Raw genomic sequence first — 15,559 nt, 5'->3', positions numbered from 1 at the left:
CTGAATAGGACCCTATGCAATCTGCTCAAAAAACCAAACCTCAAAATCCCTATGACGTAGCATATTATAGAAGATCACTATAATCTCCCCAACCAATCTGTGAATAGCACTAGTACCTCATATGAGAACACCTTTTGACACTTTATGCTGGTCCAGATGAATACCTGTACTATCCAACAAATACTCCATGAATGGTTTAGTGTAGTAAAAATTATAAAAGCATCAACATACTTCCCTGCACACCATAATTGATCCTTCTATAAAGGTGGCACACCACACTATCATCTTTGTGAGAAGAATTAATCTAAAGACTCGACTCCATTAGTATCCCAAACTCATCAGGACCAAGTACTCCCAAATCCTGAACATGTGTGTTAGCTCCAACATGTTTTGTAGTAACAACTGTAAGAGTGTACTCACCACCAACCACCTCAATATACAAGTGAACTAGGTCGAGGGCTGGTGTAGACCACAAATGCTCCAACTCCATGGTCACCTTCTCTAACTAGAACTATGACTCATGTAGCTCTTACTGTGTAACCTCCAAAACCTCAGTAGTCACTATGAGCTCCTGGGTAAGCTCACTCACCTCCTCCTCATGATCCAAGAGTGCCTCATAGGTTGTACTCCCCCAGTTAACTAGGTGATCATAGTTGGCTACTAGCTATAAGTAATCCTATCTTAAAACCCTAGACTCATCTGTAATAGCACCCCAACTAGTAATGACCAACAACTAATGAGTGATATCAAAATGCTCAAGAGCAGTAGTGATATCTCTCTCGCCAATTCTCAAATGGCCAGTCAAATGGTGACTGTACATTACAAGCCTCTTATGAACTATCTCAAATACGCTGTCCACACTATGAGATAAAACTAAACCAAATAAACTACCCTCATCCTCTACAACTAACTAAGAGTCAAGATGCTGACAAATATCATCATGGGTCACAGACAAAGTAACTCCCTCAACTAACAAGGTAGCCCTGGCTAAAACAAAGTCCTACCACTTAGACCCTACCTCATCCTCATTCATCTTTAGTTGGTTCCTCAAACTATGTAAACCATTAAGAGTATCTCTAGCTTCATCCTTGAAGTCCTCCTAAAGTATTGTGTGCCCAACATCTTCCTCCAAGCTGGTCTGATTTTTGTCCTCCCTAGATTCAGCTATATGCTGGTCACCAACTATTCCAAACTCCTTGTAGAGGTTTTTAGATACCTCACATGTAAAGACCTCTTGTTCCTATTTCTCTTTGTTCTATGATGTAGTCCTCTTAAACATGGAAATCATCAATTCATTTATCCTTTTCTAAATATCATTCAAGCTTTTCAAATTATGTTTAAGCTTCTTCATATCCCTATCGCACTAATTCTATGTACTTGATGTAAACATGATTAACTAACTAATTCAATGTCCAATCTACCCAATAGGATGATAGGTCAATAGCTTTGATACCACCATAATATCCTTGCTCCAATCTGATCCCAAAATGCTGATAAAGGCTCAAGAAAACACTTTGCATACAAGGGTCATATGACTGATATAGTATTTCAGTTTTCTTTAATGACTCTTTTCTTCAATTTGCATCAATGAGAATCTTGTGTAGGAAGACTCAAAATTGACTACACAATGACCTAACATGAATGTGCAACTTATTTTGACAATGTTTAATGCATATATGTAACTAAAAACTACTTGCAATATGTTGTTATAGAAAATAGTAATTATGAAAAACACTTTGGATGCAACCTATGATGGTGTTAATGCACTTATAGCCAAGTGGCATTAATACAAACACTTGGTATGAAGAATTATAATACTATTTATGCCAAAAAGAGAACCTACAGCCAATTGACATTTTGTCAAACAATTGGCATGCAAACTAATAAGCCGATCATGAATGATAAATACATATCCAATTACACTGTATCAGACCAACAACTTATGTCTCCTTTATTGCACATAAAATTTCAACTACAATGCTAGTATGAAATGGCCAAGACTATTGGCTTACATCTGCAAGAATAATGCTCAAATCTGTTATGAAATTTCACCTACAACCTTACCTTCTAATATCATCTAAATGATAAGAAAAATGCATGATATATCCAAAGGAACCTGATTGTAGATGGCTGTGATAATTTTCACCAATGCTGCTTTTCCACTTTGCTTTTTCTGGATCTGCTTTTTCGCTTTTCTTTTTTGGATTGCTTTTTGGGATCTGCTTTTTTGGATTGCTTTTTCAAATCTACTATTTCAAATTTTCTTTTTTGGACTACTTTTTTGAATCTATATTTTCTCAATGTAGCACAAATAGAAGATTGAAGTATCTTCCTCCCAGCTACAATAATTCAAGTGATATTTCACACCCTCAAAATTGCTATCAATAGGAAGTTTTTGTTTCCTATGACAAAGAAGTGATCTGCAAAAACCCTAGGCACCACAAAGTGAAACAACAACAACAACAACATCAAATCTACCTGCCCAGAAAGAAGCCCAGGATGCCTATTTATTCTTTTTTCTCCACTTTCTCCAGAAACTTCTAGAACATTATTTTATTTATTAAGTGACTTTATAAAATATTTTATAGTTCAAGTCACTTTATTAAATTAATTAAATATAAAGTTACTTTTTAATATTTGTTGATTTCATAACTTTATAAATAATTAACTTAATCCCTCGTATTTATTTAATTAAAATAATTAATTAGTCATCCTCATAAAACATTCATTATTTTGGACAACTGAATTAATTAAAATAATTAAATAAAATTACCTCCAAAAAAAGGACATGACACAAATGCACCTAGCACATTCATGAGACTCATGAATGAAGTGCTAGTAGATTTGTAATTGTTTATTTTAGATGACATTTTGATTTTTAGAATTTCTAAGGAGGAGCATGTGAAGATTTGGATATTTTTTTGAGGTGGCTACATCAAGAGAAGTTGATGATTAAAAAGGAAAAATGCAAGTTTTTGAAAATTGTACTAGTCTATCTTGGATTTGTGTTTTCTAATGGATGTACAAAGATGGATAATGATAAGGTCAAGAATATATTAGAATGGCCACAACCTAGATCCATAGAGGATGTAAGGATTTTTCATGGAATAGCCTCTTATTATAGGAGGTTTGTGAGGAATTTTTTTGTGTGTGTGTGCACCTATCTTAAATAGATTCAAAGGAGGGATTAGGTGTTATTTCAAGTTGATAGAGGTAGCAAGTAAGAGCTTTGACATGTTGAATAAAAAGATAGTAGAGCTACCCACTCTTAATTATCCTAACTGCAATCATTTATTTGTGGTGGAGTGTGATGCCAATAAACTAGGCATTGGGGTAGTGTTGAGTCAAGAGGGACATCATGTGCCATTCTTCTCAGAGAAGTTGAATGAAGTCAACCAAAGGTATTCCACCTATGATTTTGATTTATATGCAATGGTCCAAGCACTCAAAAAGTGGAGTCATTATCTTTTACCAAAGGAGTTTGTAGTCTACACATATAATCATGCTCTTAGCTTCTTGAATGGACAAGAGAAGTTGAACTAGAGACACCTAAAATGGATAGAGTATCTACAAGAATACACCTTTTTCATCAAACACAAGAAAAGAGTCAACAATAAAGTTGTAGATGTACTAAGTAAGAGAGTATTAGCTATTTAAGAAATATAGTTACAAAGTGTTTCAATAAATGACCTTAAAGACCTTTACAAGGAAGAGAAAGACTTCAAAAAGTATATCAAGTATGTGAGAAGTTCAAACAAGGCTTTAAGGTGGAGTTTACTAATTGCATGTTGTAGCAGGGACTAATGTTTAAGGGACACATGCTATGTATACCCCAAGGCTCCATGAGGGAGAATATAACCAAGGAGAAACAACAAGGTAGTTTGGGTGGTCACTTTCGAGTGGACAAGACACTTGAGTAGGTGAATAGGCACTATTATTGGCCTAAATTATAGATAGATTTGAGGAAATTTGTGGAGCATTTTCAAGTATTCCAAAGAGCCAAGGGACATAGTAGAAATATTGGTTGGTATCAACCTTTATCCCTACCCCAACAACCATGGGAGTTACTAAGCATGGACATTGTTTAAGGATTGCCTAAGACACTAAGGGGACATGATAGTGTGTTTGTAGTGGTTGATAGATTCATAAAGATGACACACTTTATTCCTTACAACCAAACCAATGATGCTTCACACATTGCAGGACTTTTCTTTAAATACATAGTGAGACTTCATGGATTGACATTCAACATAGTTAGTGATAGGGATAGCAAGTTTGTGGGCCACTTTTGGAGAAACCTTTGGAAAATGTTGGGGGAAAACTTGTCTTTCTCTTCAGCTTATCATCCTTAGTCAGATTACCAAGCTCAGGTGGTAAATAGGTCCCTTAGTAATCTATTGAGGTGCTTAACTAAGCAGCATGGACAATCATAGGACCACATAATAAGACATGCAAAATATTCCTACAATGAATCAATTAATAAGAGCACTGGCAAGAGACCATTTGAGATAGTTAATGGGGTAACTCCAAAGGGAGTAATGGAATTGAGAGACCTCAGCTTGGAGGATAAAATAAGTGTTCAAGGACAATCCTTCGTAGAAAACATGAAAAAACTTTATGAATAGGTTAGGAGGACCTTGCAACATCAAGTGGAGAAGTACAAAACTAGAGTGGATAAAGCAAGAAGGGGTTTGCAATTTAAAGTGGGAGAATCGGTGCTTGCTTATCTAAGGAAGGAGAGATTTTCAAAGGGGAAGCCAAACAAACTATTGATAAAGAAGATAGGACCTCTAAAGATCTTGTACAAGTTTTGGAATAAGGCATATGAAGTGGAACTTCCTGCTTATTCAAGGGAATCTCACCCATTTTCAATGTGTGTGGTATATTTCCTTACAAAGGACTTCCTTTTGATACTGGTAGCACACCATTTCAAACTTGGTTATAGCTGATTGGGTCAAGGATTTGCCCACTCCCAAAATTTGCAATTGGATAGCATAATGGATTCCAAGGTGAAATCGAGAGGGTTTCTAGATGCTAAAGCTACTTGGATGACTAAAGTAGATATTATGAAGCATGGTGTCACCAAAGAAGGCCTCCTAACTCAAGGGACTAGAGTTTTTTGTTCCAGGGGAGTATGTTGCAAACTACCCCCCTCCCTTTCCCTCCTCTTTGGATTTTTTAGTTGTTAAGGTGTTATTTTTAAGATTTTTGTGTGAGTCTAATAATTTCAAATGGTCCTTGGAATACAACTTGTCCCTATCTATTTGTAAACAACCAAAATTGCTCACAAGGTCCTAGAATTGTCAAGAGTTGTCTAAAGTTGTAAAATGGGTAAAAAGTTGCTAAGGTTGAGAATCTAGGGTATTTGGTCACTTATAAGGTCCTATGAATCCTAACTAAGGTCCTCGAATAGGCCTAGAGACACTTGTTTTCTCAAAACTTGAAAAAGAGTAAAATTGCTCAAAAGTTGCTTGAGCAACTTTTGTATTTTTTGGAAGAAAGTTGAAAATGAAGGTTTGGGCAGTTGTAACCACCCATCCTCATCTATTTTAGCATGGAATGCATATTTTTGAATGTTAGAATGATTTTAAGCTACATACCACACATGTGAGCAAATAGCACAAACTTTTCATGTGGTTTTCATTGCATTTGGAGAGTTTTTATGCCCTAATACGGTTGTGTACAAACTGGGATGCATGATCTAACTTCAAGAATTTGTAGTGTGGTTTCTTAGATTTCTTTTTCATACTCAAGCTTGTTCTCAAGTTTCCAAGTTGAATAGTTATTGAAGTGTTTAGGTGACTGTTCAGTGATTTCCATTCATAGGGTTGCTCAGACAAAAATGGGTCTAACCCGATCATCCATCATTGAGAATGCATGAAACCTTGTGGGATGATATCTTAGACCATGTACATATTATTTTTCCTTTTCTTTGAATATTTGTGTCTGATCTTCTAGGTGTGGAGTGATGCCCTAGGTTGACTGCTAAGATGGAGTAGGTGAACAAGCACAGTAAGAAGATGTGTTTGCAGAGCACACCCATGATCTAACATGGCCAATCTAATGGAATTTTTAGAAACCCTAGGGTTTTCTCTTCATGAAAAAAGTTCTTGTGGAGGTTTCTTTGAACTTTGAAGGGCTTTAGAGGTCTTTCTATGAAAACTTGTCTAGAGGCCTAAAAGATAGCCTAAAAACTTGGGCTTGAGAGTGAACATGGTTGTGGGTGACTTGAGACTCTATAATTTGGGATTCTAGAAGGTTAAGGTGATAGCTTTCAGAATCATATAGTCTTCCAAAGGGTTATGTGGAAGGGCCTAGGAATGGTAAGAGGAAGATCCTAAGCAAGGGTTTAGAGTTCTAAGAGAAAGAAGGGTATTTGGACTAGTTCCTTAAACAAGAAAGACTAAGTTCCAACATCAATCCTACAAGTTGGGAAAGGGGTTTTGGATGCCAAATTTGGTGGAAAGAATAGGGAAGTAAAGAACCATTGGATGGTTGAAGGATTAAACCATAATTAGAATTAGTTAAGTGTTAGAACCCTAGACCCTCTGCATCAAGGAATAGCTGAACAGAGCTATAAAATTCTCAAAGCCTCCAATGAAAAAATAAAGATTTTGATCACTAAGATGGAGGGCAGCCTAGGGGAGAAAGCTGAGGATCATGGACTTGCCATTGAAAACAAAGAAGGTATGGGAAGAGGTACCATGGTCACTACAAATAAAATCTCTAGCGAGGCCTCTTTTGAAATTAAATAGATCAAAGATGTTGTTGAGAAGATGAACGAGGTGGAGGAACAAGCATCAGAGATGATAAAGAAAATGGGTTAATGCCTAATTTCTGCCTTCCCCTCTAGTCTTTTCTATGTCTTTTTAGTTTCCTTGTTGTTTTGTGTTGTCTTTTGCTTGCTAGCTTTCTTGTGTTGGCTCTGTCTTTTGGTTAGATACCTAATATATTCACATATACATATAACTTTGTGTGTATATGTGTGTCTACATAAATGTGTGTGTGTGTGTGTGTGTGTGTACGTACACACACACACACACACACACACACACACACACACACACACACATATACATAACATATTAATGGAGTACTTTAGATACACAACAAAACAACATATGATTTTGAAATTATATTTCATGATTGTAATAATCAAACATTAATTGTAACTATAGAACTTGTTAAATAAGATGTTGTAAAAGAATAAAAGTAATTTGAAGTTGTCATACAAGATTTTAAGATCCACATAATTAAGATTCTTAATTTATCTTTCAGTACGTCTATATATAATCCTTACCACTAACAATACATGCAACAAAATTAAATTTATAAAAATATCACATCCATGAAATGAAATCCAAGTAGCTTTCATGGCTCAACATATGCAGTCATAAAAGAAATATTCAACTTGAAGATTATTAGATTTGGATAATTTTTATATCTATCACATGGGAGTCTCAATATTAGATTTAAAACGTTTTCAAGGCAACGGCTATCTAGGTAGTAGAATCGACTGCCTGGATTTTTGAGTTCGTCGAACGCCATGAATATTCCTGCTATGCCCTGCCCCTCCATTGACAGTGTCAGACCATAAATTATACCCAAACAAGAGCCACAATCCAATGCTAAAAACTAGAAGTACAATTTCACATTGTAAAGAATACCAAAAAAAAAAAAAAAAGATTTCTTCCATTTCTAAACTAATGGTTAATTTTTAAAATCTAATTTAATTTTAATCTAAATTTTAATATAAATTTAATATTGATAAATTATTTTTAATAATTAAAAATAATGTATTATAATATTATAATATTTATATTTTAACTTTTTAAATACATTCTTTACATCATTTAATAATTAAAATTTTTATTTATTTTTAAAGAGAAAAAAGTTATTTTAATAGTGAAGGTTACTTCAATGTTGAAAAGTAATTTCTTCCATTTCTAAACTAATGGTTAATTTTTAAAATCTAATTTAATTTTAATCTAAATTTTAATATAAATTTAATATTGATAAATTATTTTTAATAATTAAAAATAATGTATTATAATATTATAATATTTATATTTTAACTTTTTAAATAAATTCTTTACACCATTTAATAATTAAAATTTTTATTTATTTTTAAAGAGAAAAAAGTTATTTTAATAGTGAAGGTTACTTCAATGTTGATTTTGAAATATAAACGTAAAAATAAAAAAATAAAAAAACTTGTTTTGACTATTGGTGGTAAACACACACACACACACACACACACACACACACACACACACACACACACACACATGACACTCTTTGACATAGTCAATTAAGTCTATATTCAACAATTAGATTCTATATTTTTGACACTCTTTGAAATAATGTCTATACTCAACATTATTGAATTCATTTCTATAAAGATCCTTAATCAAAATATCAAACTGTATAAAATTTAAAAATAATCAAACCTTTCACAAAAATGAACCTTTGGAATATAACTCAATAGTGTTAATGTATTAATAATTAGGGTTTAAAAGTTAGGTTCGATGTTTAAGTTGTAGTAGCTATTTTATAATAGTTATTAAACTATTATATGACTACCTTATTTATGTAATGGATCTTGATGAATAGAGATAACAAAAGTTTTGATTGTTTTCAATATCAAATTTTTGGAAGTAATAGTGGTATCAGATTAGGCTATTGGTGACTGTGTGGAAATCAAGGGTACAACATTTGTAGGGATAATATAGACCCATTACCAGCCCCATCTATTTGCTTCAAAATTTCTAAAGGTTTTTTTATGCAATGATTTTGATTTTCCTACTATGCTAGAGTTGAAATATGTAATAAGTATGACTCTTGCTGACCGATATTAAATTGATTCACCATTTGGAAAACAATGGTATTTTGGTGTTTATAAAAGAATATTTGTTTCACCCACTATATTAATCTTCATATTGATTTGATGGAACAATCACGCAGTTTTTGAAAAGATGGTATTAGTCTTGGATAGTCATATGTTGACATCCAATTTATAATTTTTTCCTATTTCAAAGAGAGATTTCCATATTATTCCAGTCATGGCTTGATGCATATTATTTTTGGTATTAATTTAATTTTTTCAAGTCGGATTATGTTTCATGTTTATTGTTTGGTGGAGTTTTGGAAGAAATTGAGATTAAAGACAAATTAAGATTTTGTTTATTTATCAAATAATCAACCCAAGGTTCAGCTTGGATTGTACATAAAGACTCATTCCTTTACATATTATTGATTTTATTATCTTGGACTAAGTGTATCAATTCTTTTAAGGTTGACTAATTCAAATTTATGTTTTCAAAATTTAGTTATGGGTTTCTATTGTTGGTAGTTCAGTAGTGTCCCAAGTTGTTGGGCACTGATCTATTCAAGTCAAATGACAGGGTATCACACCATATTGAATATGCAAAAAAAATTGAGTTGGTGAAAGAAAATAGAAGACAACTCACAGTACTTTAACTTCCATAGTTCACTATGTTTGCATTAGGGCATTCACATGAAGAAGTGTGAGCATGCAATGTCAAGTGTCTGTAAATGAAATAAAAATAGCAATCTAGGGGCCCCGAGAATCAGTCAGGTGCTTAAGATATTGAAAGAAATATTGAATGTTTATTTTTCATAATATGTAGTGTTGGTAAACATTATTTCACCTTCATACAATCAATTATTTATCAATGTTAAATTTATATTAAAATTTAGATTAAAATTAAATTAGATTTGAAAAATTAACCATTAGTTTAGAAATGGAAGAAATTACTTTTCATTTAATTGAACCTAAATCCCATTAAAATAAATTATCATTTAATAAACTTAATTTTTAATTGAATAATTTAATCATAAACTAAAAATTAACATATTAGAGCTTTAAAAGCTATATTTAAAGGATGCATTCGCTGTTTTCTGTTAAATGCTTGCCACACCATCCATGAATAAATGTCACACAACACCGCAAACAATTCAATGACTAACATATGAGCACTGTGCAGAAGATGCTTAAATAAATCATTGCTAAACATAAACTAATTTTAAATTTAATTTCATTAGCTTTCATTCAACTAATTAACTTCTGGTTTTTAGCATTGGACTACAGCTCCTGTTTGGGTACGATTTATGGTCTGACACTGTCAGTGGAGGGGCAAGGCGTATCGGGAATATTCATGGTGTTCAAGGAACTCGGCGATCTAGGCAGTCGATTCTGGCAACGGCTACCCAGCCAGTTATTTCGACTAGCTGGGTATGACGTTGTTTCTCCTTTGTCTACTTCCTTCCGCCCCTCCCCATGCATGGACCCTGTGACAAACTGTCCCATACTGTCAGTCATGCACAGACCCCATGGTAGTACAATCTGACTAAATTTTTTTTATGATAAATTTAACAAGTTAAAAATATCAAATTGATTTGTGTTCTTTTAATATGTTCTTTTTATTACTTTTGATTAAATTTTTATTATAATATCTTATATATAAATAAATTTAAGGATTGTTTATGATCAACCAACAAGATATTTAGTTTAAATATTTATGTATGTACGTTAATGTTTTGAGTAATAAATTTTAAAAAATATTAAATTGTATGTTAAATGAACACCATATAATAATTTTTAATAACTTGTTGAAATTTTTTTATTTTAAGACCTTATTTCATTTATTTTAATTATTTGTATTTAAAATGAAAAGATAATTATATATTGCTGATACTTTTGTAAAAAATAGTTTGCATCTATTTACTTTATTTTTAAAATTATTTGATTAGAAATTAATATAAAGATATAAGCAAAGTTATCATATTTATAATCTATTATCAAATTTAAACTTATAAGTTATTAAAACATTAAATGAAATATAATGATAAATTTCATAAAATAATATAATTACTATGTAAAATGAAATGAGAAAGTTTATTGTATATTGTTGTATGTTAGTACGTTTGTAAAAAGTACCACCTAGTGGCTAGTATTTACTGTCATGTTTAAATTTAGTATTTTTTTAATATGATTTAAAACTTTTTAAAAAAACTATACAAGACATTAAAAGAACATATTAGAAATATCAAATTGATTTGTGTTCTTTTAATATGCTCTTTTTATTACTTAAATAAATTTATAATTTTTTATTGTAAGTAATCTCTTTTTTTTTTAATTAGTTATTTAATTTTATATTTTTAATATTATTTTAACTGTACAATATTATTACATTTCATCTACAATTTTGAATTTTAAAATTTAAAATTCCCCAAATAAGATTAAGATTAAACATAATATAATATCCACTTAAGATAAGACATTCTATTGATTATTTGATTTTATTTATTTTTTATTATATTTATATCATTTTAATGAAATGCATCATTATAATTTTTAGTATTTGGCCAAAGGCTACATACTGTAAATCATTTCCACCAATTACAATTTAGTATTTTTATTCTCTTATTTTTAAAAATATTCTTACAAAGTCTACATGCTAATTTTTTAAGTTGGATAATTTTGAAAATGATTTATTTTGACATTGATTGGATAATACATTTAATACACAAATTTGTTTGAAACAATGCAATATTTTAGGATCCACTAGGTGCATTTATAGAGCAAATATGTAAAACTATATTATAATTATTTATTAATATTATTAATGAATGCTTACAAAAAGTAATTTATAGTAAATTATAATGTATTAAAGTTTTTTGTCTTTTAATTCTTTTACTTATTACAAGAGTTGTTTTACTTGTAATTTCTAAATATTAACTTTCATTGTAAAATTTAATTTTTTTTATATACATCATTGAAACATAAATAGATATCAATTTGATATTTATAACTTGTTAAATTTATCATAAAAAAAAATTCAATCTAATCATAAAATACAATACATTTTTGTCAGATTGTACTACCGCAGGGTCGTGCATGACTATGGTATGAAACAGTCTGCCGCGGGGTCCGTGCATGGGGAGGGGTGGAAGGAAGCAGACGGAGGAGAAACGGTGTCATACCCAGCCAGTCAAAATAACTGGCTGGGTAGCCGCTGCCGTCGATTCTACTGCCCGAATAGCCATTGCCCATTTTCAATGGATGTATCGATCTTCAGGACAAAGAATACCATATATTTTTTAACTTCATCGATTACAACATTTCAATTGAAGAGTACATATTCAACTTGAAGATTATTAGATTTGAATAATTTTTATATCTATCACATGGGCGTCTCATTATTAGATATAAAACATTTTCAATGCGCGTGTCGATCTTCGGGACAAAGAATACTATATGTTTTTTAACTTCATCGATTAAAATATTTTAATTGAAGAGTACATATTCAACTTGAAGATTTATTAGATTTGGATAATTTTTATATCTATCACATGGGCGTCTCATTTCCACTATACAGAAGAATAGTCACTGACATATTCAATTAATAGAATAATCAAATTATGATTTCTATACATTTATTATAAACTTTGTTGAAATGGCTACATAAGAGTCTTTTGTTGCTTCTATAAGAATAGAATCCGAGGCAATTTATATAGCACCTAAATACTTTTCTTGAAACTTGTGGGCTTTTATCTCTCGTCTAGTCGAAGAAAGTTCACCTTCAGTTTAGTCTAAATTACTGCTATCTCCTACAAGATATTATTCTAGTTGGAGTAACTAATGGCAACTGAGCGTGAACAACCTAACGGAAGGATTGGAGCTGCATTAAACTTAAAAGTTGCAATAAATAGAGGAGATTCAGGTCATTGTGCTTCTCTCTGGTTATTCATTTGTTATAAAATATTTTACTGTAATTTATTGGACATTCCTCTAATTTAACGGATGTCTAACATACAGGTCAGCTTCGGCGTATTTTAGATTCATCAGATCCAGAAGAGCTACTCAATGTTAAGGACCAACATGGCAATACAGCCCTACATATGGCGGTTTGGAGAAACTATGTACATATAATTCGGCAGTTAATAAACTTTCAGCCTAAACTTTGTTGTTGTACTAATGAGCACAAAGAAACTCCAATTTGTATAGCAGCGAAACTGGGGCATCTCGAAGCAGTAAAAGAGTTGATAAAGAGCAGTCTAGACGCTGTTAACAAACCAAATGGCTGTGGAATGAATGTATTACACTTAGCTGCCCAAGTTAGTCAAGTGCGAATTGTTGATTACTTGAATAAAATTAAGACAGTAGATTTGTCAGCGTTGGTGAACCAAGGACTTGAGACGCCTCCAAATATAAGTGAGGGAGCTGAGGAACCTCATATCCCACTCAACCATCCTTCTTCAAAGATAGAGCTCTTCGAATCTGGAGACACACCTTTGCATATTGCAGTAAGGACCAAAAACTTCCATGTAAGTTTTTTTTTTTTTTTTTTTCTAACTTTCTTCCAGTTTCCTTCATTGTTCAAATGATAAGTAATAGATTGCAATATTGCTATCAGGATTTAACTATGTATTTTTAGAGTTAATCTCACACATGAATCCATCTCTCATAAGAATAAATGGAACACTTATGCTACTCATTGGATCTAGGTGATTCTCACATAGGTGAAGCACCCGGACTTCCCCAGACATCACCCATTCCAGTACTACTCCAACTTGAGAGCCGTTAACTATGAAGTTTCTTCTGTGTCTAAATCCACTTTGCTTGCAACCCAATTTGCTGCTATTTAAGTAGTAGATGTTTTCTACAATAATTTGAGTCGTAATATTGTTATGTAAAATTGAATGATACAGTTTTTTGAGTCAAACTTATTGAAGCTTGATGAGTAGTAGTTCACATGAATTCCTTATGAGAATGAATAGAACACTTAGAACTCATTGCATCTAAATGATGCAAGAACTTCGCACAATGTCATCCATCACAATATTACTTAAACTTCGTAACTACAGCGTTTTCTACATGATTGAACCTGCTTTACTTGTAATCCCATTTTCAAACCTCTTCAACAAGTGTTCTAGTACGTGATTGATTATTCAAATTTGTATCAAATTTTCTTTTATGCTATAACTTTTTACTCAAACTTCGTAACTACAATGTTTTCTACATGATTGAACCTGCTTTACTTGTAATCCCATTTTCAAACCTCTTCAACAAGTGTTTTAGTACGTGATTGATTATTCAAATTTGTATCAAAATTTCTTTTATGCCATAAGTTTTTATCTATGCATATTGTAGATGAGTACGTGATTGATTATTCAAATTCGTATCAAAATTTCTTTTATGCCATAAGTTTTTATCTATGCATATTGTAGATGGTGGTTTCGTTGCTGAATATAACGGGTATAGACAAAGAGACATTGAATGCGGTAGGCTTAACACCCCTGGACATTGCAAGAGAAAACACAGAGTACTACGAAAGCTACAGAATAATTGCACTGCTCGTTAATCATCCTCCCAAGATGAGGCCTTTCCTCTACAGTGCTCCAAAGGTGAGTGCCCTAAAATATGAGAATGCCATCAACATGGTGGATAAAACTTATGATGGCAGGCGCAACACAGAATTAGTGGTGGCAGTGCTGTTAGCCACAATGTCATTTACAGCGATCTTCACTGTTCCTGGCGGTTTCAAGACGAATGTGGAGAATGGGGAGACAAATAAAATGTTGGGCATGCCAATTCTGGTTGGAATCGATTCCTTCAAGCTGTTTCTCATTTTCGATTGCCTGGCATTTTTTGTGTCGCTGTTTGTGGTGCTGATGTGGCAGATGAGCACACCTCTTACCACTGGAGATAAGGTATTGTTTTTAATTATCACCAACTTGCTGGTTTGCGCATCCTTTGCCTTCACAGCGTACGGTTTCATGGCTGCTGTCTACACCATGGTTGTGCATAAGCATCAAAAGCTTGTTTGGGTGCTGTTTTTGGCATGCATCGTCGTCTGCTTCATTGGTAATGCTTTTTCCTTCTACTTGGCTGCAATGTTTTCTGTAAAGCTCGCCAGATTCAACTTTCTACGCGGTGTACACCCCTTTCTTCGTGATCGTGCATTGGAGTGTGTTTGGCTCAGATTGGAGAGTAATGGGGCTTTGGACTACTTGCGGTGGTGCAAAACCAGATACATTAATTGGCTTTATGGGTACAGTCTCAAAAAGGATGGGACAACCTTTTCTGTAGAGGAGAGTCAGTCAACAGGGCTCGTACCAGAGGGGATTCAATGCACCAGTTGTTTATCAACAAGTTCTCGTCAGAACAATCAGACCTTGTCAGAAGTATGAGATCTAATTATCTCGATGATGCTTATGTATTGGTCGATCTATTAACACCATGGGCCATCTATTGTTATCAGATGAGTTTTATTTGTACTATGATTCAATTATGTAGTTCTGGAGATGAAGTTATAGATCTATATTTTATGAGTTGTTGTTTTTTAAGTGAAATGGTTCGTATCAGACGATGTTCAAGAGGTGAAACTTTGAAATTTCTTAAAGATTAGTGGTCATTGTCACTATTCCAACTCATGTATTAAAAAAAAACTAAAAATTTATTTTATAAATTTTTTCTTAGAACAGAAATGAAAATACCGCATATTATGATGGTGTAGATCCTTATCAAAGGAGA

At 32.6% G+C, this 15,559-nt stretch overlaps 1 protein-coding gene across 1 annotated transcript; it reads left to right on the top strand.

Moving 5' to 3' along the window:
• Nucleotides 1-12,492: 12,492 nt before the first annotated feature.
• Nucleotides 12,493-15,357, top strand: LOC149560941 (uncharacterized). The gene is made up of 3 exons (XM_089824898.1): nucleotides 12,493-12,746; nucleotides 12,842-13,350; nucleotides 14,254-15,357. The coding sequence occupies exons 1-3, from the start codon at nucleotides 12,665-12,667 to the stop codon at nucleotides 15,214-15,216; spliced, it is 1,554 nt and encodes a 517-aa protein (XP_089681024.1). The 5' UTR covers nucleotides 12,493-12,664; the 3' UTR covers nucleotides 15,217-15,357.
• The last annotated feature ends 202 nt before the right edge of the window (nucleotides 15,358-15,559 follow it).

The sequence above is a fragment of the Cupressus sempervirens genome, chromosome 4, assembly GCF_028749045.1.
Source record: "Cupressus sempervirens isolate cs-2001-9-10 chromosome 4, ASM2874904v1, whole genome shotgun sequence".
NCBI lineage: Eukaryota > Viridiplantae > Streptophyta > Pinopsida > Cupressales > Cupressaceae > Cupressus > Cupressus sempervirens.
The sequence above is the reverse complement of the archived record's forward strand: the minus strand, read 5'-3'. Positions and strand labels throughout refer to the sequence as shown.

Excerpts from the sequence above, each read along its gene's own strand:
- LOC149560941 (XM_089824898.1), top strand. The coding sequence starts at position 12,665 with ATGGCAACTGAGCGTGAACAACCTAACGGAAGGATTGGAGCTGCATTA. Across the intron at positions 12,747-12,841 it reads AATAAATAGAGGAGATTCAG|GTCAGCTTCGGCGTATTTTA; the intron begins GTCATTGTGCTT and ends TCTAACATACAG. Across the intron at positions 13,351-14,253 it reads TAAGGACCAAAAACTTCCAT|ATGGTGGTTTCGTTGCTGAA; the intron begins GTAAGTTTTTTT and ends TGCATATTGTAG.